Below are 25438 nucleotides of genomic sequence, written 5' to 3' on the forward strand. Positions count from 1 at the left end.
GGAATGGGGAAAACCTCTTCAAACGTTCAAAGGAAAGCAGTTACTTTACATTCCTTAAACCGCGGCTTCGTTCATAACGGCAACTCCAATTCCTAACCCATCAACACCACTCTCTTCTCCTCTCCCATCACTCACACACACACCACGTCGCATATACCTTTCTTTACGCCAAATCCTATTCCAGTATTATGTTACCGATAAATAAACAATAAATTAAGGTGAGAATATACCTTCATTAATTATATTTAAATAGTAAAACTGTTTGTAATAAACACCTTACTTTTTAGCATTGATTTAGTGCAATATATCATATATAAGTTATACTCTCCATTTAAAAAGAAAGAACTTAGCAAAAACAAACAAAGAAAGAAAAGTAAACAAAACGAAAGAATAATAAGGATAGGCGGAAGAATTCATATTCTTGTGCCATTTATCATTTTTCTCTTTTAAATATTTTTTCCTTGTATTAGTCTGACACGCTTCCCAATAATTATTTCTTTATTATATTATTTTAAAAAATTGTATGATACCGGATTCAAAAAAAAATTAATTTGAATTTCCCATTTTAACATTATAGCCACAAAAATATTATGTTATGTTTAAGAATATAAAGTTTTATAGTCAAATGCTCTACTTTTTGGTATGTCTAATAGCCTTTTTGGCAAGCCTAAAAAGTAGGCTTATTTTGAAAAGTATTTTTTCTCAAAAGTATTGAGAAATATTTTGTGTTTGACTAATAATGTTTAGCCAAGCTTTTAAAAACTTCTTCTAAATGTATTTTTCAAAAGTACTTTTGGAGAGAACTACTTTTTCCTATTATGCTTCTATTGAAAAGCATTTTTTTTCTAAAAACTTGGCCAACACTTTAACTTTGAAAAAAATATTTTTTTTGGAAAAAAAATACTTTTGGCTCGGAGAAACTTAGCCAAACAGGCTATAAATTGTGATGTTTATCAATTATCTATCGAACTCTTTCTTTTAAGATCATTTTCACAACAATTAAAATGTATAGGAGAAACTATTACTTAGCTCTTGGACCAAAATGTTTTTTTTGGGTTCAAAAGATAAGCATTTATTGCAATTAAATTAAGCGTACAGAGAATTTATGCATAAACTGCATCCTACTAGAATACACACTATTAGATAATACACAACTACTAGATAATGTGTCATTACACAAACCCCTAGTATTACTATTATCATCTACAGCAAACTTGCATCCTTTGGCTGAAGCATCAGTCTTTGTTGGAGCAATGTCGGAATCAGGCAAAACATGTTCTGGCGCTGTAGTTGTTAGTAACATTAGATACCTGTCTTCTTCAAAAACTTGTCTTACAAAACCTGGGATTGTATCAAAAATATACTGGACATAGTTATCTCCAAAGTTGCTTGCTTCCTTAGCTAGTAGATCTGCCACCCTATTTTGTTCTCTGTATGCATGTTGCACTACTGGTTTATCTAACTTGTCTAGGAGGTACCTGCAGTCAATTAATATATTATCAAACAACATATTATTAGATTGAATCATTCTAACAATCTCTTTCGCATCCACTTCCACCTCCAGTGGTTTCAAATTATGTTCATGTGCAAGTGTAAGACGAAGTAGCAGTGCATGTAACTCCGCTGACATAGCTGTATTTCTTGGGATTGAAGCAGCAAATCCCAGCACCCATTCTGCTTTTGAATTTCTAATTAGTCCACTGATGCCAGTATTTGTATCCGAGCAAGACCCATCTGTATTAAGTTTATAAAACTTATCCTTTGGAGGAATCCACTTAAGATTAGGCTGCCGTGTTCTAACACATTTATGACCTTTAGTTGTTAAATAAGTGAACTCAACAGCCTGCTGAGTTGTATGGCCAATGGAAGCTCTCTCAGTACTATGATTGTAAATGTTTTTATTACGTGCTAACCATATGTTCCATAGGCTTAGTGGTACAAATGAGCGCGAAGTAATGTGATAAGGAAACTTAATGCCCTGACAATAAATGAATTCATGCAACCAGTTATTTGGATGCGTGGTACTAATGATTTGATCAATACACTGGTTGATGCCCATTTCCTGCCAGTATGCTCTAGCACTGTTGCAGCCAAGAAACAAGTGTTTTACTGTTTTATTTTCTTGATGACAATGTTGACAAGTCACATCTTGAATTAGATTAATATTTTTAAGTTAATCTTTAGTAGGGAGTCTATTATGATATAGAAGCCAAATAAAGCCTTTGATTTTGGGGTGTATAGGGAGTTTCCATATCCAAGAGTATTTTATATGAGTATCAATGGATTGGTATAAGTTAGTAGACAAAATATTGTACATAGAATTAGTAGTGAAGTTACCTTTTGGCGTTAGACCCCAATATATAAAGTCATTCTTAGGATAATATTTAGGAACGTATGTGTTCAATATTGTTTGTATAATAGCTGATGGCAAGTCAAATGGAAAATTATTCAAATTCCAGCACCCGTCATTTAATAGAGAAGAAATCATAATATTTTGATGGCTAGCAGGTATTGGTCCTTGAATTTGCGATCGCATTGTTGTACCTTCTTTAATCCAAGGGTCCTCCCAAAAATTAATATGCGTTCCTTCTCCTATTTTCCATTTTAAACCCAATTGACATTGTTGCCAACCATGGAGAATATTTGACCAAATTTTTGATTGACTAAAAGTATGTGATTTCTTAATATATTTATTTAGAAGAATGATGGCCCACATAGAATTAGGATCTTTAAACATTCTCCAAGATAAACTAGCCAGTAAAGCAGAATTGTTGTGGCTAAGTTTTTGAATTCCTAGTCCTCCTTCTGCCTTTGGGAGAGTTATTGTATCCCATTTAACAAGGTGTAACTTCTTTCGTGTTGAGGTAATGCCCCATAAAAAATTACGCTGATATTATTCCATTTTCTTTATAATGGAAGAAGACAATCAAATGAATTGCATGATATGGTTTGGCAATTGATTTAGAGTTGATTTGATTTGAATAGTTCTTCCTGCCAAGGTGAGAAAATTAATTTTTCAGCCTGCCAATTTGTTTTTAAAATTAGCAAGGAGAAATTGAAAGTCTTCCTTTTTTTATCTTCCCAAGATCATGGGAAAACCCAAATATTTCCCAAACGAGGTACCTTCCCTAATACTAAAGGAGCTTGTATTAAAAGATTTATCAGGGTTGCAATTTTTAGAGAATAATACTTTAGACTTTCCAAAGTTGATTTTTTGTCCTGAATGATGTGAGAAGTTATTCAAAATATCAATTATAGCATGGCAACTCTTCATACTAATTTTGGAAAAAAGGATAATGTCATCCGCAAAGAAGAGGTGTGAGATTTCTGGACCATTCTTAGATAGTCGTATTGGCTTCCACTGAAGATAATCTACAGAACAAGATATGCTATGTGATAACATTTCCATGCACATGATGAACAAGTATGGTGATTGGGGATCTCCCTGTCTTATACCCCTTGTTGGTGTAAAGAATTGAGTTTTGGAGCCATTAATTAGAACAGAAATAGATGTAGTTGTAACACAAGACATGATGAGTGATATTATAGAGGGAGGTAGATTAAAGTAGAACAAAGTTTGTCTAATAAAAGACCATTCGAGCCTATCAAAGGTTTTTTTTAAGTCAATTTTTAGGAGTATAGAAGAACATTTTCCTTTCATTTTTGCTAAGTAATTTAAACATTCTTGTACTATTATAGCATTATCAGAGGCTCTTTTCCCTTTTTGAAAACTAGTTTGTATTGGACCAATAATATTATTAATAATAGGTTTAAGCCTATTGACAATAATCTTAGTGATAAGCTTGTAAACAATATTGCGAAGACTAATAGGTCTGAATTGATAAATAGTAGTAGGATGCTTTACCTTAGGAATTAAACATACTAAAGTTTTATTTAGTTCTACAGGAATTTCCTTCGAATTAAAAATATCCTTACAGAATTGAGTGGCTTTCCCTCCTACGTCTAGCCAATATTTTTTTATAAAAGAACGAATGCAAACCAAGCTTTGTAATGCCAAATTAATTTCCTCTTGATGTAGTGGTTCGTTAATACTATTAATAGTAGTAGAACTATGACAGTAAGTAGACGAAATGTTATGACATCTAGTAGATTAGGTATGATCAGTGTGAAAAAGATTGTAATAGTAATTCAGAATTAAATTATTTAATTCACTAGGATTTGAAATCCAGTTACCTGCCTCATCTTGTAATGAATTTATCCTATTTCTCCTTTGTCTATGAAGAGTAGATATGTGATAGAATTTAGTATTGGCATCACCATCATTTAACCAATAACACGAGATTTTAATTGCCAAAATTCCTCTTCTACGCGCAAAATGTTGTTGTACTCTAAATTTAACTGGATTTCTAAATTTTGTAGAAATATGCTAGTAGGATAATGAACTGAAGATTGTAGCCCAGCTAGTCTAGCTAAAATCTTTCTTTTTTGTTTAAAAATATTACCAAACGTAGTTTGATTCCATCTTGTGGCTACTGCCTTGAACTTATTAATAGTAGGCATAAGAGGCAAATCATCCGACCAAGTATCATGAACAAGTTGTTTAAATTGAGGATGAGAAGCCCACATAGTTTCAAACCTAAAAACCTTATTAGGAATTAAACATGTAGGATCTAAACTAATTAAGATTGGACAGTGGTCAGAATGAGTCCGTGGAAGATGCTTTACTGTAGCTTCTGGATATAAGTTTATCCAATCATAATTAGCAAGAAAACGATCAAGCCTTTCTAATACTGTATAGCCATGTCTTTGTTTATTAGTCCACGTGAAATGACTACCTTGATAACCTAAGTCTATTAATTTGCAGTGATTCAAACACTTAGCAAATTTGTCAATCCTATTATTCCTTACAAGTAGCCCCCCAAATTTTTCCTTCTCTTCTAATACTTCATTAAAATCACCCCCAATTAACCAAGGCAAATTATAAGCATCATGCAAGTTAATTAAATTTTGCTAAAGAATATCACGTAACTGATAATTATGACTAGCATATATGGAAGAGAATATCCAAGGAGGTTTAGATAGACATACCTGGACCATGCAGTGTATCTCCTGGTCTGATATCCTCATTTCTGCCATATTAACCCTTTCTTCATTCCCCAGTACTATTTAAGCCCCCTATAAGTAGCAGGTGCTTGCGACATATTACCAAAATTAAAATCATCACGCAGAGTTGTATGATCTTGCATGTGTATTTCAAGCAAGATAGTTACAGCAGGCCTATGATTATCTAGTAGAGACCTAAAGTGTCTCCTAAATTCAGGGTTATGTGAACCTCTACAGTTCCAAACTAGGAAATTCATATAAGAATTTGGATTATTGATCTGCCCTAATGGAGTTTAAGTTATTGGATGGACAGCATGGGAAGGTATCAGATCCAGAGTCATTGGAAGCTAAAGAAGTGTCGGAATAATGACCATTGCATACTTTCCTACCACTAGATTGGTGGTTTGGCGAAAATTGAGACTGCATGTCACCATCTACGGTGGACATTTTAGGATGAATTTTTTTTCGAACTGTTCTTGTAGGTTGTAGAATTGAATGCCCTTTAGCCACCAAAACTCCGCGCGTGTCTCCCTCATTTCTATAAGTACTGCTGCTAATTCTTCTCTTCTTTGCCTGTCTAGTTCTTATATATGTTAATTGAGGTGGAGGACTGTCCTGAGGGGAAATACTCTCTAATGGACTCAATGGGCTCGAGTAAGGGGATAGAGAATTGAACGAGTTCAGTGGTTGGAACCAAGGAGCATATATCTGGCCCATATGATGGGGTGGGTAAAAAGGGAGAAGACTGACAGATTGGTTCCAAGAGGGATTCATCTAATTCATGGGATAAGTCCACTGTTGTTGGTTTGAACTGGATGCCTGGTCCAGCAGAAGAGGTGTTTGAGTTGTATACCATTGTTGCTGATTGAATGCTTCCATTTCTAGCCTCATCCCTTCCGTCACTATTTCTGCTAAGTGAGTAGGGTTCTGAACCAGTAGAATCGCCTCTTGGTTGTTCAGTTCTAGCATAAAGTTCAGAGCATACCCTTGTAATCCCATCTCCAACCAAGATTGGAGTGGAAGATCTGTGGACATCAGCTGTGATGTGTAAATTAGAAGGGTTGAGATGTGAGGTAATTGAGGCCCTAACATTCTTAACCTTGGCAGATGAAAGAGTTGATTGTTGGCCTGTGTGGTTTCCCTCATGGATGGAGCCTGATTGTTGGCTGGGAAAGTTGGTCTCTGCATGTTGAGTTTTTCGATGTAATGGTTGTGGCTTAGACGATGGACTATGGTTATGGTGAATGGTTATATCAGGAATAGAAGAAGGTATATTAAGTATAGCAAGTAACTGATTAGTGGGATTGTCATGATGGGGTTCACATGAAACTTTATGATTTTGTTTACATGGGGGTTGCGGAAGCCTATTATCAGAAGTAATCTGGGTTACTGTAGCATGCAAGCTTGTTGCATGAATGCCTTGGGTTGGTTCAGACATGTCCCTAATAGTAGGTTGATCACATCTTAAATTGTCAAAGCTTGATTGGCTAAAGAGAGGCTGTTGTGGATGTGGTCTAGGTGGAGAAGACAGCTGATGTGGCTGGGAAGCCTGTTGAAACGTGAAGGAGGGAACTAAGAGCTGAACAGGTTTATGAATTAGCATAGGCCTAGTATCTGTTAATGTTGGATTGGGCAGAAAGGCCGGTATAGTTGTATCATAAAGGATTAGTTGAGTAGTGTTTTGGTGGGTTGACATGTCTAGATCCGTTAATATTTGAGGTTCTAACTTATCTTGTATTGGACTCTTATTTGGAAGATCAGATTGGGCTACCAAGGGCCAAGTAGAGGAGAGGAGCTGGAACTTATTAACTTCTTATATGTTGGGCCTAATCTGAAGTGGTGTTTGCTTTGAATTTACCCGGCCCAAAATAATTGTAGTAGGGTTAGGAAGCTTACATGGCAGGTGTTGTTGGCTTGGTGGCGCCGCCACTACAACCGCCTTATCTTTGTTGATGGTGGAAGAGGAGGCTGAATAGTTATGCCTTTTCCCAAAAGATACAGTTTTCCATTCACTTTCCTGTGAAAGGCTATGCTTAGGGGTTAAATTTTGTTGCATTTCTTGGCCCTTGATAGGTTGTTCCTGGACCGGACGAACAATCTCAGAACAAGTAGCAGTTGGATGCCCAAACCTACCACAGTGTGTACATAAAAGATTAAGCCCTTCATAAAGTAGTTGCTGCCTGTGGTGCCCTATATTCAGGTGTGTTTTTAAAGGCTTCTCCAAGGGTACTTCAATACAGATACCTGCATATCTTCCTCTTGTTGTAGTTGATGTACATGTATCTATCTTCAGTAGTTGTCCTAGCTTCGAACCCACCCTACATAATATTTCTAGATCGTAGAATTCTGTGGGCAATTCAGGAAGCCTTACCCAAATAGCTGCGTAAGTTAGCTGTGTAGAAGAAGCTTTGAATTTAGGCTCCCACTTTCTTACCGTTAAGAAATGATTTAGTATAAACCAAGGACCATCCTTGTAGTGCCTTAATCATGTTTTCTTGTCTTTGAAACTTAATGAGGAAAAATCTGAATCTAGATCTATGATAGGTAGATCTTCTGTTGGATTTCATAAGGCTATGAGTTTAGAGCGAAGGATCTGATGTATAATTCTTCGACCAAAGAGTTTCACTATTACAGAATATTGCCAAGGTTCATACAGTCGTGATTTATCAGTTGAGGTGATTGGAATAAAGGTATCATTATTTGCAGGATTATGAATAATTACGTCAGATAAGTCAGGTGTATTGAAAGAGGTTAATTGTGTGTTTAGTGTAGGTGATAGGTATTTGTTTGAGATTAAAGTTTGTAAGAAAGTTGCTGGAGTTGATTGCATGTTTGTGTCATCTATCTGCATGGATCCTATATCTGGGGGTTCATTAACTTGGTTTTGTGATTTCAGGTGATTCTGGTGATCAGCCATTGTAGATGTGAAAATGGTAAAATGTTCGGAGAAGTTTGAGAGCTAGGTTCAGTAGCAGTCGCAGGAAGAAGAAGAAGAAGAAGTTATTACATTTTAGAAAGTTTTTTTTCTGGACTATAATGTTTCAAGTTTCAACAATCAATTATACAGTTGTATATTCATTTTGTTTCGCACTATACTTCTACTCATTGCTAACAAGATTTTTCTTCTAAAACTAAACGATATCAAGTTTGTCGATTGATACAACTATATATTAATATGCTATACTCAGCTCACAATTTACTCCATCACATAGTCGAAAAATTACGCGGTGTAGTTAGGCTAAAATTTTACTTATATATATATATATACTATAGTTAAATCATCTGTGATTATTTTTTATATTAAAATTTCTGACTCCGCCATTGCACATAACGAATATTATTAATCCAATATGGGAAAATAATTGCACATTCTAATAAGTTGATTACACTTTGAGAGTTTAAGAAATTTTGAAGACATATAAAAAAGGATTTAATTTAAACTAATTCATGGTACCACTTTATGTATAGGGTCATAGAGACACGTGCACGTGAGAAAAGATTGCCACTAATGATAATTCACGATTAATTACAGTTGACAGCTTAGGAGCTAGTACTAGAAATAGACCTGTTGTACTCTGTTGCAGACTATGAGCAAAAACCCTAATTCCTCTCTGAATTCTCTCTATTCTTCTTCTTTGAGATGGCTAACGAAAACAAGCAAACCACAACTACCGCCATGGAGATGAAGGAAATGCGTGCCCTAATCGGGAGGCTATTCGGAGTATTGCGTGACAGACAGGACAAGTCTGATCAAGCAATTCTAGAGCTGAAGGATGTTGAATTATGTCAAATTTCCATCCCACATCGGTGGGTTAAGGAGTTGGTGGGAAACTTTTCCCCTATAAAAGAAGGCTTAATGTTTAGGATTTAAACACACCTCTCATTTGCCTTCTCATCTGTTTAAGGCATTTGTATCTTCTCTCTTTAGTATTATTTCACTTGTATTTTTGGAGTGGAATAAAATATTGGTTGTGTCCGAGGAGTAGACAAAATTAGCCGAACCTCGTAAATTTTGGTGTTCCCTTTATTGTTGCTTTATTGTCTTATTTATTATTTGGTGGCTGTCATAATTTTTGGTATAGTAGTTGTGACTTATTCACACTATATACATTTGGCTTCCGCAACAATTGGTATCAGAGCCAAGGTACTGTCTTAGTATGCTCTGTGGTTGCAGCATAGTCTGATCTTCCACATCAGAAAAGATTTATCTTGGTAACTGTGTCAAGATTCTGTCTTAGTATGCTCTGTGGTTGCAGCTTAGTCTGATCTTCCACACCAGAAAGGAAATAATCTTGATTTGTGTCGTCAGCTATTAAATAATATTTGTGTCAAAGATGAGAGACAATAAACAAGAAGAATCTACATCAAGTGTCAACAATACGTCATCATTGGCATCTTCGCTTATGACAAGAATTGTGTCAAATGCGAAATTTGCGGTAGAAATATTTGACGGGTCCGGACATTTTGGGATGTGGCAAGGCGAGGTTCTAGATGTCCTTTTTCAACAAGGGCTAGATCTTGCTATTGAAGAAAAGAGACTAGATGCTATTGGAGAAGAAGATTGGAGAATTATCAATCGTGTTGCTTGCGGTACCATTCGATCCTACCTTGCTAGAGACCAGAAATATCCATACACAAAGGAAACTTCTGCAAGTAGATTATGGAAAGCACTGGAGGATAAATTTTTGAAGAAAAACAGTCAAAATAAATTGTACATGAAGAAGAGACTGTTTCACTTCACCTATGTTCCTGGTACCACGATGAATGAACATATCACCAGTTTCAATAAGTTGGTCACAGATTTGCAAAATATGGATACAACTTATGATGATGGTGACTTGGCCTTGATGTTGTTGGCGTCACTTCCTGATGAGTACGAGCACCTTGAAACTACTCTACTCCATGGAAATGACGAAGTTTCTCTCAGAGAAGTTTGTTCGGCTTTGTACAGCTATGAACAAAGAAAGCGAGAAAAACAGAAGGGCGGAGAAGGAGAAGCACTATTTGTGAGGGGTCGTCCTCAAAATCAAACGAGGACAAAGAAGGGAAGATCCAAGTCAAAATCCAGACCCAGCAAAGATGAATGTGCCTTTTGTCGAGAAAAAGGGCACTGGAAGAAAGACTGTCCGAAGTTGAAGAATAAGGCCAACTATAATAATGGAAAGGCCATTATGGATTCAAATGTAGCTGATTGTGATGATTCAGACTTCTCATTAGTTACAACAGAGTCATCAACATCATCGGACATATGGTTGATGGACTCGGCTTGTAGCCATCATATGTGTCCCAACAGGGACTGGTTTGTGGAATTTCAAGAAGGAGAATATGGAGTCATCCACACAGCGGATAACAGCCCTCTTACCTCATATGGCATTGGTTCAATACGATTAAGGAACCATGATGGAATGATCAGAACATTAATAGATGTTCGATATGTACCGGATTTGAAGAAGAATCTCATCTCTGTGGGAGCCCTAGAATCAAAAGGGTTCAAAATCATTGCAGAAAATAGAGTGATGAGAGTATGCTCTGGTGCACTAGTGGTAATGAAGGCTAATCAGAAGAATAATAATATGTACCGCTATCGTGACAGTACAGTTATTGGGACAGCGACAGTGACATCCAGTGACGACAAAGAGGCAGAAGCAACCAAGCTATGGCACATGCGCTTGGGACATGCTGGAGGAAAATCCTTGAAAACTCTATCAGATCAAGGATTGTTAAAAGGAGTAAAGGCTTGCAACTTGGAGTTTTGTGAGCATTGTGTTAAAGGGAAACAGACAAGGGTTAAATTTGGTACAGCGATCCATAATACTAAAGGCATTTTGGATTATGTACACTCTGATGTTTGGGGTCCTTCCAAAACACCTTCATTGGATGGGAAGCACTATTTTGTAACCTTTGTTGATGATTTTTCTCGAAGAGTGTGGGTGTATACAATGAAAAACAAAGATGAAGTGTTGGGAATTTTTCTCAAATGGAAGACGATGGTGGAGAATCAAACAGGCAAGAGGATCAAGTATATTCGCACAGACAATGGAGGTGAATACAAAAATGATCATTTCAATAAGGTCTGTGAAAATGATGGCATCGTCCGACACTTCACTGTTAGACATACACCACAACAAAATGGAGTGGCAGAACGTATGAACCGGACCTTGCTGGAGAAGGTACGGTGTATGTTGTCCAATGCTGGCTTGGGCAAAGAATTTTGGGCTGAGGCAATTACATATGCATGCCACCTCATTAATCGTCTACCATCTGCTGCTATTGATGGCAAGACACCATTTGAAAAATGGTATGGAAAACCTGATGTAGATTATAACTCTTTGCACGTGTTTGGCTCAACTTCATATTATCATGTGACGGAGTCAAAATTGGATCCAAGGGCAAAGAAGGCTATTTTTATGGGAATTACTTCTGGAGTCAAAGGATATCGCTTATGGTGTCCTATGACAAAGAAAGTAATATTCAGCAGGGATGTTACCTTTGATGAATCTGCTATGGTAAATAAGGTAACAGAAGATACCAAACAAAATGAAGGTGCTTCTAAGAAGGTGGAGTTTGAGGGAAAATTTATTTTTCCTACACAAGAAGCAGAAGAGGAAACAAATGAAGATTATCCTCTAGAAGGAGAGCCAGTAGAGGAGATTCCAACTCAGGAACCTCAACAACAACTTGAATCAATAGCAACCAGCAGGCCAAAAAGAACAATAACGAAACATGTTCGTCTCATAGAGATGGTTGCTTGTGCAACCTCAATTGTAGCTGATGATGTTCCTACTACTTATAAAGACGTTGTCCAAAGTTCAGAAGAAGATAAGTGGAGGATTGCCATGAATGATGAAATACAGTCCCTTCATCAGAATCATACATGGAGATTGACCAATCTCCCGAAGAGAAAGAAAGCAATTGGGTGCAAATGGGTATTTGCAAAGAAGGAAGGATTTCCTAACCAAGTAGACGTTCGCTACAAAGCAAGATTGGTGGCCAAAGGATATGCTCAAAAGGAGGGAATTGATTACAATGAAGTGTTTTCTCCATTTGTAAAACATTCCTCCATTAGAATTATGTTGGCTTTGGTAGCACAATTGGATTTGGAACTAGTTCAGATGGATGTAAAAACTACGTTTTTACATGGAAACTTGGAGGAGAAAATCTACATGACTCAGCCAGAAGGATTCAAAGTTGCTGGAAAAGAAAATATGGTGTGCAAACTTGAAAAATTGTTGTACGGATTGAAACAATCTTCTAGACAATGGTACAAGCGATTTGACAAGTTTATGTTGCGGCAAGGGTACAAGAGAAGCAAATACGATCATTGTGTGTATTTGCACAAGCTTAAAGATGGTTCCTTTGTATATCTTCTCCTATATGTTGATGATATGTTGATAGCTTCCAAGAATTTGGAAGAAATTGATAAGTTGCATATTCAACTGAAGAAGGAGTTCGAGATGAAGGATTTGGGTGAGGCAAAGAAAATTCTTGGCATGGAGATAATTAGAGATAGACGTTCAAAGAAACTCTGTTTATCTCAAAAGGAATATTTGAAGAGAGTACTTCAACGTTTTGGCATAGATGACAAGACTAAGCCAGTTAGTACTCCACTTGCTTCCCATTTTAAGCTAAGTACTACTATGTCGCCAATGGATGAAGTTGAACGAAAGTATATGTCAAAGGTACCATACGCAAATGTTGTTGGTAGCTTGATGTATGCAATGGTTTGCACAAGGCCTGACATTTCACAAGTTGTTGGAGTTATTAGCAGATATATGCACAATCTAGGGAAGGAGCATTGGCAAGCTGTGAAGTGGATTCTACAGTATATTCATAATACTGTAGATGTCGGGTTAGTTTTTGAGCAGGAAGACAATCAGTCTGTAGTTGGATATTGTGACTCAGATTTTGCGGGTGATCTGGACAAACGAAGATCAACTACTGGTTATGTGTTTACTTTTTCAAAGGCACCAGTTAGTTGGAAGTCTACTTTGCAGTCAACAGTTGCTTTGTCTACAACAGAGGCAGAGTACATGGCTATTACAGAGGCTGTGAAGGAGGCAATTTGGCTTCAAGGATTGCTAAAGGAGCTTGGTGTTGAACAAAAAGGTATCACAATTTTTTGTGATAGTCAAAGTGCTATTCAATTAGCGAAGAACCAAGTTTATCATGCAAGGACGAAGCACATTGATGTTCGGTATCATTTTGTACGAGAAATCATAGAAGAAGGTGGAGTCACAGTGAAGAAAATTCACACTACGGAGAATCCTGCTGATATGCTGACAAAGGTGGTGACTGCGGTCAAGTTTCAACATTGTTTGGATTTGATCAACATTGTTGAACACTGAAGATTGAAGATGAAGACACAACCAAAATTTGTTACCGAGAGAAAATTGAAGATGTGGAATTTTGCCAAGGTGGAGATTTGTTGAATTATGTCAAATTTCCATCCCACATCGGTGGGTTAAGGAGTTGGTGGGAAACTTTTCCCCTATAAAAGAAGGCTTAATGTTTAGGATTTAAACACACCTCTCATTTGCCTTCTCATCTGTTTAAGGCATTTGTATCTTCTCTCTTTAGTATTATTTCACTTGTATTTTTGGAGTGGAATAAAATATTGGTTGTGTCCGAGGAGTAGACAAAATTAGCCGAACCTCGTAAATTCTGGTGTTCCCTTTATTGTTGCTTTATTGTCTTATTTATTATTTGGTGGCTGTCATAATTTTTGGTATAGTAGTTGTGACTTATTCACACTATATACATTTGGCTTCCGCAACAATTGGTATCAGAGCCAAGGTACTGTCTAAGTATGTTCTGTGCGAGAAACCTGCCGTGAATTCTTCCTCTGCTACCGGCTATGGGAACTCATCTACGCTTAAGGTACAATACAAAACCCTATGAAGTTAAACTATAACGCCTCTTTTTCACTCGCCTTCGTCTCTAGATTTGAGTTTCCAAAATTTCTCTTGTGATGATTTGTAATATTGGCTCTATTGTGTGGATTCATATTTTAGGGACGCGGAGAAACCCTAACCACCCCTAAGGTTGTTGTTGACGTTCCAACTGTGACTACAGAGGAAAAACAAATGACGATATCGTTTGACGCTGTAGTAGATTATTCCATTCCAGACGGAGGTGCCTGGGTGACTGGATACCATGGGAAGCAACCCGTGAATATCCTATTTGGAGTAGGGGGAACTACGCACAATTTTATTGATGAATCCTTTGCAGATAAACTAGGCTGTGACACATTTCCAATCAAGCCTCGATCTGTTCGTGCAGCTTTTGGGACTATGGTAACCTCCAGAGCATGCAACAACTTTCAATTGTTATTGCAAGGTTCCCTGTTTAGTGTGGATTTATATCTACTTCCATTGTCGTCAAATTGTGACATGGTATTAGGAGGCCAATGGCTAAACAGTAACTATATTGGGGAAATTAACATTGGTTCTGAGGGTGTGGAGTTTTACTACCAAGGTAAGAAACACTTTATGCGTTTCAACAGAGCCGGTTGAAGGCAGCAAGCGCTGAGAGTGTTGACAAATTGGAAGTACTGAGGTCTCAAATTTCAGATGACTAATGACCTGTTTGTATTGGAAAAAAAAACTGAATTTATATTAAAAATGATGTGGCATGACACGTGGATTAGTTGAATGGTCAAAGAACAGCAATTGATTAAGAGGCACGGTGAAAACAGCCACGGGAAGAAGAATTTAAATAGGCACGAGACGACGTATAGATACGAGTCTCGTACCAATTTAAATTATTTACAGCCAACAGATTAGAAGGCATTGAAAGCAAGGATCAGATGACAGAAAGGAGTCCAAATTCATTATTAAATGTCTAATACGTTATAAAGTTGGTATTTAATAGGAATGATTGTATAACGGCTTATTTAATGTCATTTATTGCTCATGATTATATCATTAAAGCTGAGGCTTTATTCCTTTACCTAGAATGATCTATAAAAGGAAGAAGTATCATCATTTGTAAGGACACGGAATATTATTGAGAATTCATTGAAATACTTATCTATTTACCTTCTACCATTGTTCTCAAAAGTATTTTATTTTTTGTCTCCTGATTATCAGTAACCCGAATTTCTCTTTTAGCTTTGACCAAGGACTCAGATTTTTGGTGAAACAAATTGGTTCCGTTACCGGGAATCTGATAATCTTTCCTTTTAAGCTATATCTTATCTATTATCATCACCATGTCAAACAATAACGCCGACAACAACAGTAACAACACATTGGGAAACCATGAGAATCAAATACATCAAAATCAAGATATCGTGGTTCCCTCTCCTTTAAATTCACCACGTCAATCTCGTGAAGGCACTCCTGTTACTGAATCCCGTGCTGATCAACAAGAGCAATCTGAACATTTTGAAGGAGTTACAACTGAAGCTTTGCAAAAGCTAATCGATGCACAAGTTGGCAAAGCTCTTCAGGCACTTGTTAGTCGATTGCCTGTGCCACCTACACCAACTCCTAATAATAATACATTGGAGAACCCCGTTCTGGTCTTGATAATTCTGGAAACGGAGCAACCCCCAGTGAACCACAAGAAGGGGGACCATGTAATTTAAATAATTCATATTTGAAAAATTTAGTACTAACCTTGCAGAAACAGCTGAAGGAACAAAATGAGCGAATAGAACAAATCCCTGGAGTTCCACCTGTAATAAAAGGAGTAGACATGGACAAATACTCACAACAACCATGGAAGCCTAGTACTGCTCCCCTTCCAATTCCGAAAAAATTTAAAATGTCTGACATCCCGAAATATGATGGTACTACAGATCCACGTGACCACGTGACTGCATTTACAACCGGCGTGAAAGGCAACGACTTGACCAAACAAGAAATTGAATCATTATTGTTCAAGAAATTTGGAGAAACACTCACCAAGGGTGCATTAACCTGGTATTCTCTTTTATCTGAAAATTCTATTAATTCTTTTGCCGAGCTTGCAGATTCTTTTATTAAAGCACATTCGGGAGCACAAAAAGTTGAGAAAAGGATGAAAGATATTTTCAAAATCAAACAAGGGGATTCGGAGTTGCTTAGAAACTTCGTTGATAGATTCCAACGTGAAAGAATAACTCTACCTCGTATGCCAGACAATTGGGCTGCTATAGCTTTTGCAAGTAATTTAAATGACAAAAGTTCTGAAGCCACGAGACGACTCAAAGAAAGTCTTCGAGAATTTCCTGCAACCACATGGAATGATGTTTACAACAGGTATAGCACGAAGCTGCGAATCGAAGAAGATACCGTACCTAAGCTCCATCATGAAGAAAGGGGCGGTACCCGAAGGTCAGATTCCGAAAAAAGATCAGGTAAAAACAGGTACGATCCATATATGGGACCCGCAGGAAAGGACCCACGGTCGAAGCAAGATAACCATCAATACGATCAAAAGTCAAGGAACCGGGATTCTGGCTCTTCTTCAAAGCTCAGGAATGATCGGAATAGACAAGAATCACGTGATGATGACAGGAGTTTAAAGGCACGATTCGGTGGATATAATTTTAACGTCTCTACCTCCGAGCTCGTAGCTGTTTTAAGAAGCATGGGAGATAAGGTACGGTGGCCGAAAGAAATGCGGTCAAATCCAAGTAGACGCAATCCGGATCATTGGTGCGAATTTCACAACGATCACGGGCACAAAACTTCAGAATGCAGATTCCTGCAAAGTGAAGTAGATCATTTATTGAAGCAAGGATACCTCACTGAGTTATTTAGTGAGAAAGGAAAACAAGCTTATATGAAAAACAGACAAGAACCACCACAACCTCCTTCACCCAAGAGGACAGTGAATGTCATAAGCGGGGGAGAAGATATTCATGGCATAACTTACACAGCTTCCAACAAGGTTTCTAAGGTAACGATTACACACGGGAAACGGGTGCAGCAGGTCCTTGACAATGAAAGCATTTCGTTCGATGACGCAGATAACGAAGGAGTGACAACTCCACATAATGATGCACTGGTAATATCTTTACTTGTATATGATACTAATGTAAAGCGAGTTTTGATTGATCCAGGAAGTTCTGTAAATATTATATTACTAAGGGTACTGCGGGAAATGCAAGCTGAAGACAAAATGTTACCCAAGGCGCACACCTTGTCAGGCTTCGACAATTCAAGAGTAGTAACAAAAGGTGAGGTAATACTAACAACTTTTGCTATGGGTGTTGTGAAGGAAACTAAATTTCAGGTAGTTGATATGGAAATGGCCTACAATATGATCATGGGAAGGCCATGGATACACGATATGGATGCTGTCCCATCAACCCTGCATCAGGTTATCAAATTCCCATCACCATGGGGAATTTGTCAAATTCGTGGGGATCAGCAGATGGCCAGAAATGTCAACGCTGTAACAAGTACGAGCGCCGTAAATAAAGCAAAATAGCAATTACAGGAAACAGTTGAAAGTAAAAAAGATCAAACTTCAACTGAACAAGAGAAAACAGATTTGGACTCAAGGCCTGACACAATTCAAGAACCTGAAGAGAATAAAAGCATCAAAACGACGATTGAAGAGCTTGATGCAGTAATGTTATTTGATCAACAGCCTGAACGGAAGGTTTATATCGGGGCTAATTTAAACACGAACATGCGAGGTATGATAATCGAATTTTTAAAAGCTAACTTAGATTGCTTTGCTTGGTCCCACGCTGATATGACAGGGATACCACCAAATGTGATGACTCACAAACTCAACGAGGACCCTTCTTTCACACCAATAAAGCAAAAGAAACGGAAACAAGGTGCTTTCAAGAACCAGGTGATTCAGGATGAAGTCCAAAAATTATTAAAAATCGGATCAATCCGTGAGGTAAAATATTCAACTTGGTTAGCTAACACGGTGGTTGTACCCAAGAAAAATGGTAAGTGGCGTGTTTGTGTAGATTATACTGATTTAAATAAAGCCTGTCCAAAAGATTCCTTTCCCTTACCATATATAGATCAACTAATTGATGCGACCGCAGGTCATGAACTTTTAAGTTTTTTAGATGCATACTCAGGATATAATCAAATCAAAATGGATCCTGGTGATGAAGAAAAAACTTCTTTCATCACAGACAGGGGGACTTATTGTTATAAAATAATGCCCTTTGGTCTCAAAAATGCTGGGGCAACCTATCAAAGGTTGGTCACCAAAATGTTCCAAGAACATTTAGGGAAAACAATGGAGGTATATATAGACGATATGCTCGTCAAAACCCAGCAATCTCATGATCATATTTCTCATCTATCTATTACTTTTGAAATTTTGCGAAAATTTAATATGAAACTCAACCCAGAAAAATGTGCATTTGGAGTTGCATCAGGTAAGTTTTTGGGTTTTCTTGTTTCTAACCGTGGTATTGAAGTGAATCCTTCTCAGATCAAAGCAATAGAAGAAATCTCGGATATCCTTACTAATAAAAAGGAAGTACAACGATTAACGGGAAGAATTGCAGCTTTGGGGAGATTTATTTCCAAATTCTCAGAAAGGTGTTTTAAGTTTTTCTCTGCACTTAAAAAGCAAGATCATTTTGAATGGAATGAAGATTGTCAGCAAGCCCTTAGAAATTTGAAAACTTATTTGTCAAAACCACCGTTGTTGGCAAAACCGAAGGTAGGGGAAAAACTTCTCATTTATCTGGCCGTATCTGAAGTCGCGGTAAGTGCTGTTTTAGTCCGCGAGGACCAAGGTAAACAATCTCCTATTTATTACGTAAGTAAGTCCTTATTGGAAGCTGAGACACGATACCCACAGCTAGAAAAATTAGCATTAGCTTTGGTCATGGCATCTAGAAAGTTAAGACCTTATTTTCAATGTCATCCCATTGTTGTAGTTACTGCTTTTCCGCTTCGAAATATTTTGCATAAACATGAACTTTCAGGAAGATTAGCAAAATGGGCTATAAAACTAAGTGAATATGAAGTTATTTATCAACCCAGGACCGCTATAAAGTCTCAAGTACTAGCTGATTTCGTGGCTGATTTTAGCCAGGGGATGCATTTAGAAGCAGAAAAAGAATTATTAGTTTTTAATGGTGCGAACCCGGGGACTTGGGTTTTATACACTGACGGTTCATCTAATGTAAAAGGGGCAGGCTTAGGAATAGTCCTCGTACCACCTGCGGGTGAGACCATTAGACAGGCTATAAAATATCATTCTATAACTAACAATGAAGCAGAATATGAAGCTGTAATTGCAGGTTTAGAATTGGCACGAGAACTCGGCACAACACAGATTATAATCAAGAGTGATTCTCAACTCGTGGTTAATCAGATGTTGGGGACTTACACAGCCAGAGAGTCACGAATGCAAGAATACCTCGCAAAGGTACGGGAGTTAATAAAGCAATTCCAAACTTGGAAAGTAGTGCAAGTCCCAATAGATGAGAATGTAGAGGTAGATGCTTTAGCAAACCTTGCTTCCGCAGCAGACGTGGCAAACAATACAGATGCTTCAGTCATACATCTATTTCATTCCGTTCTTGAACCTGACAAAAACGAGGTAAATTTTAATCATCTAACATGGGATTGGAGAAATGAAATTGTTGCCTTTTTACAGCACGGAACCGTGCCTAATGACAAAGGAAAGGCTTACACGCTTCGCAAAAAAGCTGCACGATATTGTTTATATCAAGGTAATCTTTATCGAAAGATGTTCGGCGGACCACTAGCAAGGTGTCTCGGCCCTTCTCAAACCGAATATGTCATGAGAGAAGTACATGAAGGACATTGTGGGAATCACGCAGGAGGACGATCACTGGTAAGAACGTTAATTCGCACAGGATATTATTGGCCTAAGATGGAAGAAGAGGCAACCAGTTTCGTGTCCAAATATGATAAATGTCAAAGGTACGGCAATAATATGCACAGACCAGCTGAGTTACTACATCCTGTTTTAGTCCCTTGGCCCTTTATGAAATGGGGAATGGATATTGTAGGTCCACTTCCACAAGCAAAAGGTCAGGTAAAATTTCTACTTGTACTTACAGATTATTTCACTAAATGGGTAGAAGCAGGGGCATTTAAACAGGTACGAGAAAAAGAAGTTAAAGACTTCATATGACGAAATATAATATGCCGCTTTGGAGTACCAAAGGATATCGTATGTGACAATGGACCACAATTCATTGGAGCACAAGTTACAGAATTTCTTCGAAGTTGGCAGATCAAAAGAATAACATCTACGCCATATCATCCAGTGGGGAATGGACAAGCGGAATCAACTAACAAAGTTATTATCAATAACTTGAAAAAGAGGTTACAAGATTCAAAAGGTAATTGGCCTGAGGTATTACCCGGAGTACTATGGGCTTATCGTACAACGACTAATACAGGCACTGGAGAAACACCATTTTCGATGGTTTATGGTACGGAAGCCTTAATACCAGTTGAAATAGGTGAGCCAAGCACACGGTACGATCAGGCAACGGAGGAATCCAATAATGAGGAGATGCGGGTTAGCCTAGATTTACTTGAAGGAAGAAGAGAAGCTGCTTTGATAAGGATGGCAACACAAAAGAAAGTAATAGAACGATATTACAACAGGAAAGCACGCCTCAGATTTTTCAAAATTGGGGACTTCGTGCTTAAAAAGGTGTTCCAATCTGCAAAAGCTGTTAACTCAGGAAAGCTAAGTCCAACATGGGAAGGACCATACAAAGTCCGTGGCATTGCGGGAAAAGGAGCATACCAGTTGGAAACAATGGATGGTAAAGTTTTACCCTCACATTGGAATGCTGTCCACTTAAAAAGATATTACTTTTAAGAAAGTACCTACGGTCAGGTATCATCATGTAAAAATTCTTCTCTTGGTTTATTAATATTTTACTAACGATTTTAGATGCTAGGCTAAATATCCTAACTCGTGCCAAATGATGAGTCACAACCTGCAAGGCAAAATGGAGTATGCTTAAATTCCTAGTCCAGGGTTACAATTAATCTGATGGAAATACACACGAGTTAGGCAGTCTTCATCTATAATCGCACCGTCGAGTCCCATATATCTTTCTATTTCAGGAAAAGGGCCAAAGTAAAAGAAACAAACAAGTGCTCGAGGCTTCATACTTCACCGCTCAAACACTTGGGGGACTACATATTATACACAGATAGGTGCAAAGAAACAGATACGAGTATCAAATAAAAATCGTCCACAAAGAAGCAAGTGTTGAGAAGAAGTTACGAAGTCTTCAGCATTCATGAGAACAACAGAGTCATCTCTCAAACTCATAAACAAAGTCACCTCTCAAACCCTTCTTAACATGTAAAGATAGGGTCATGACTATGTACTGAAACAAGTTATAAAAAAAACCTTGTTTAGTTTATGTTATTTACAAATTGTTACAAGAAAAACAATTACGAGAAAAGTTGTAGATGTATTGTAATACATGTAACAGTCAAACACTTGTTAAAAGTTTATGAATGAAAACTTGCCAAAGTTGTTTCATACAAAACGTGTGTTTTCCTATTACTTTCATCGTATTTTAACACCATTATGAAGTTGAGACGTCTTCTTCATTAAGTGTCGATAAAATAAAAGGGCCCTCTTTTATAAGCCTCATGTCAATAAGTCATGGGAAGAATCATAAAGCATTTTCAAAGGATAAAAATGCTAAACTATTCTATAAGTCCTAAATAAGTAAAGAAAAGGCAAGAGTAGAACACATTGAAGTACTAATAAAACTTCTTGATATAATTAAAAAGACTAAGTAGAAACTTAGTCAATAAAAGTTTATACAAGTGCCCCATTATGATAACTGGGGACTTTCACCAAAAAATCCTTTAAAAAAACTAAGGGATAAAACCATCATTCAATTGAGGGGGTTGTCACGGAAGCTTCAACTTCCACAGACTGGGTTGTAGAAGTTTCACCCTCTGAAGCTGGAATAGCAACATTTTCAGGAACTTCAAGGGCAGGAGAAGGAGTATCAGTAGACTGTTGGCTTTTCTCGATGGTATCTATGACTTTGGCCAGTTCAGACTGCAAGTCAAAACCCTCTTGAGCAGCTTCCGTCAAAGCATCACGACGAGAATTCAGAAAAGCCCAACTCACTTCTATGTTAAAATTTTCCTCTAGAAGTCCATATTCCTTTTCCCACATAGCAAGATCGTTTTTTAAAATTTGATTTTCAGCTAAATGGGAATCAAGGGAAGCTTCAAGAGAAGCATGAGAACTCTTCAAGGCTTGAATCTCGTCAGAAGAAGTCTGTAAGTCAGCCTGAGCTTGAGTCAAGCTTTGCACTAACTCTCCTGCATATTCTTCCTTTTTAGCCAAAAGTGCCTTCAGCTCTCTAACTTCTTCACTAGCTCTGGATAATTGTTCTGACAAAGAGCATTCCAAAAGCTCTTTGTCTCTTTTCAATTGGCTTGAAGAGGCTTTGACTGTTGCCAGTTCAGAAGTTAAACCACGGTTTTGCTGCTCTAGGAGGTTTTTATCTTCTTGCAACTCTTCTATAGTCCCTTGAGCATTTTCGAACTGCTCCTTCCAGTTGGTTGCTTCAAGTTGGGCTCCCCTAGCTATTTCCTCAGCCTCGTGGACAGACTTTTCAGACTCACGAGCTTTTCTTTCCAGTAAGGAAATTCTTCTCATTAATTCCGTGCTAATAAGGTTAGCCTACAGAGGTAAGTCATGGAAATGAGAAATTGAAGATAATTTAAAAAAAAAGAAAAAAACTTGTTGGTAGAAATACCTTCAAAGTAGAATGAACTACGTCATTCATCAAAGTTAAGCAGCTATGGCTCTCCATCTTCTTCTTCTCGATATCTCCAATTAGAGGTTCGAGCCAAACATCGGCTCTGCCGGTCTTCCTCAGGAGGCTATGATTGGCAGGAACCTCCAAAGTAACACTTCTCATTGTCATATTTCCGCTGCGAGAACCTATCTCTGTATGATGAACAGAGGGAAGAGGAGCAGCGGAAGGAATGGAGGGAAAAGATGTAGAAACCAACACCGGAGCAGAAGCAGGTGCGGTTGAAGCAGCCAAGGGAACAGATATAGGAGCAGTAGAAATTGGCAAACAAACGGAAGTTGTTAAAGCTGGTAAGAAACACTTACGGCTGGCAGAGGAATGGAGGAAATAGGAACAAATGAGGAAAGATGAGCTTCATCAAAAACAGGTCCGAGCTCGCCACTCCCGAAACCACTGTCAAAAAGGTGCTGAATTGACTCATTATTATCTCTTGGTTCGGCATCCTCATCAGATTGAATCAAAATAGGCTCGGTGGCGGAGGTACGAGCAGGAGTGTTTTCAATTTCATTATCAATGATTATTCGTCTCCTGGCCCTTGGCCTGGTAATTAGGGAGGTACCCTCCTCTTCTTCTTCAGAACTTTCCTTTGTAGCTTTTCTTTTAGGCAGCAAGGCTCGAGCCTTATCTAAATCCAGAGCAACATTCGCAGACATGCGAATGGCCATAGCTACTTCAGCTGTCATTCCTCTAATGCCAAATCCTGATTAAAGAATGGATATACATGATTAAAGTTGAGGAAAAAGTGCTTAACATGTAAAACAAAATTTTTTTTTAAAAAAGGGGAGGGGGGGATACCATGTGTTTTGACTTTCCAGCCATGTAAAGAAGAAATTGATTTCCAAGTTCTCTGCTCCCTATTAGCAATCTTCAAAAGTGAGTCTACCCAACCACGAAAGTTGGGAATAGGTTCCACATCTCCCATGGTTGCTACAAAAAACCAAGAAGGGACGAGGTTAAAAACAACATTCTTTTGAAATTCTAAAAAGTAGGTACGGTAAATAAGAGGAAACTTACGTTCAAAATTCCACTTCTCAGGAAAGGGAATATTTGTTTCGCCAATCAAATCCACTGTACAGACAACAACGTAACGAATATACCATCCACGATCTTTGTCATCCTCAGGGTTTACCAAAACTTTTTTGCTCCTTGCAGTTAAGGTGAAAACCCCATGGCGTATTAAGTTGGGATGGTATAGATGAATGAGATGAGAAAAGGTGAAATTGACATTGGCCTTGGATGATAAATATCTCAAACAAGCCACTGTTCTCCACACCAATGGACCAATTTGGCCAAACAAATTGTAAAGAAACGACAAAAATCGAGAATAACTGGGTCAATCGGAGGATTAAAACCTAAAGTGAAGGGGTAAGTGTAAACAGAAGAATACCCATTTCTAAAAGAGGAAATTCTTTGATTTGGGGAAGGAATTGACATTCGGAGACTATCATTCCAGTTACAATCTCTTCTTATGGTGGGGATTGTAAGCTCGGTTACTAATGTTGGGTAAGTATCGGCTCTTTCTAAATTTTTAATTTGTTTTTGAAGAGACGTTTTGTCACATTCAAAAGACAAATCGTCGGGAACTATATCATGAACTGAGGGTTCTTGAGAAGTATCAAGAATTTCCCTACTTTTAGAAGAAGGGGTTTTTGGGACAAAACTCCTTGAAGAAGAACCAGAAGAGTCGCCTCGCGTAGATTCTAACCTTGTTCGAAGCCTACTTCCTCCGCCTCTTCTGTGTCTAACAGGGGCGTTGGGGAACTGATCTAGAATTGGAACTTTTTTACGGTTAGGGTTTGAAGAAGACATTGTTAAGAAGAAAGTATGTGCTGAAGATTTGTGAAGAAGACAAAGGAAGACAAAGTTATGTGTAAAATGGGAATCGTCAACTTTTTAAGTGTAATGATGAAAAGCCTATAATAAAGGCAGCTATCACTTCATAAATAGTGAGAATGAAGAAGTCTCGAAGAAGGGTATGAATAGCGGAATCAATTATAAAATGACACATGGACAGAACATTAAATGGAAAAGACTGTTGAGACGTTAGTACTGTCATGAGCATTAATTGTGGCAAAAGTTCTTTTTACATGAAGATCCACTTCCCAATTATTTAATTGATAAAAAAAATGGAAAGTGGGGGGGACTATCTGTATTGGAAAAAAACTGAATTTATATTAAAAATGATGTGGCATGACACGTGGATTAGTTGAATGGTCAAAGAACAACAATTGACTAAGAGGCACGGTGAAAACAACCACGGGAAGAAGAATTTAAATAGGCACGAGACGACGTATATATACGAGTCTCGTACCAATTTAAATTATTTACAGCCAACAGATTAGAAGGCATTGAAAGCAAGGATCAGATGACAGAAAGGAGTCCAAATTCATTATTAAATGTCTGATACATTATAAAGTTGGTATTTAATAGGAATGATTGTATAACGGCTTATTTAATGTCATTTATTGCTCATGATTATATCATTAAAGCTGAGGCTTTATTCCTTTACCTAGAATGATCTATAAAAGGAAGAAGTATCATCATTTGTAAGGACACGGAATATTATTGAGAATTCATTGAAATACTTATCTATTTACCTTCTACCATTGT

The 25438-nt window shown here is 37.7% G+C and overlaps 3 protein-coding genes across 4 annotated transcripts in view; 1 reads left to right on the forward strand and 2 right to left on the reverse strand.

The window, feature by feature from the left end:
- Positions 1-8645: 8645 nt before the first annotated feature.
- LOC107793624 (uncharacterized) overlaps positions 8646-25438 on the forward strand; it is a 108932-nt gene continuing 92139 nt past the window's right edge. The window contains exon 1 of one of the 2 annotated variants that reach the window (XM_075255750.1): positions 8646-8672. The gene's annotated coding sequence lies outside the window, so the exon portion shown is untranslated. The remainder of the gene's footprint in view (positions 8673-25438) is intronic. The other variant, XM_075255749.1, reaches the window with a different exon arrangement.
- On the reverse strand, positions 21768-22879 carry LOC142181514 (uncharacterized). Its single transcript, XM_075254421.1, has 2 exons — positions 22769-22879; positions 21768-22692 (listed from the first exon to the last, which is right to left on the reverse strand). The coding sequence occupies exons 1-2, from the start codon at positions 22823-22825 to the stop codon at positions 21886-21888; spliced, it is 864 nt and encodes a 287-aa protein (XP_075110522.1). The 5' UTR covers positions 22826-22879; the 3' UTR covers positions 21768-21885.
- Positions 23110-23895, reverse strand: LOC142182146 (uncharacterized). Its single transcript, XM_075256135.1, has 3 exons — positions 23843-23895; positions 23624-23755; positions 23110-23528 (listed from the first exon to the last, which is right to left on the reverse strand). Exons 2-3 carry the CDS (start codon positions 23748-23750, stop codon positions 23110-23112), a joined length of 546 nt encoding a protein of 181 aa, XP_075112236.1. The 5' UTR covers positions 23751-23755; positions 23843-23895.

Source organism: Nicotiana tabacum, chromosome 6 (assembly GCF_000715075.1).
Source record: "Nicotiana tabacum cultivar K326 chromosome 6, ASM71507v2, whole genome shotgun sequence".
Taxonomy (NCBI): Eukaryota; Viridiplantae; Streptophyta; class Magnoliopsida; order Solanales; family Solanaceae; genus Nicotiana; species Nicotiana tabacum.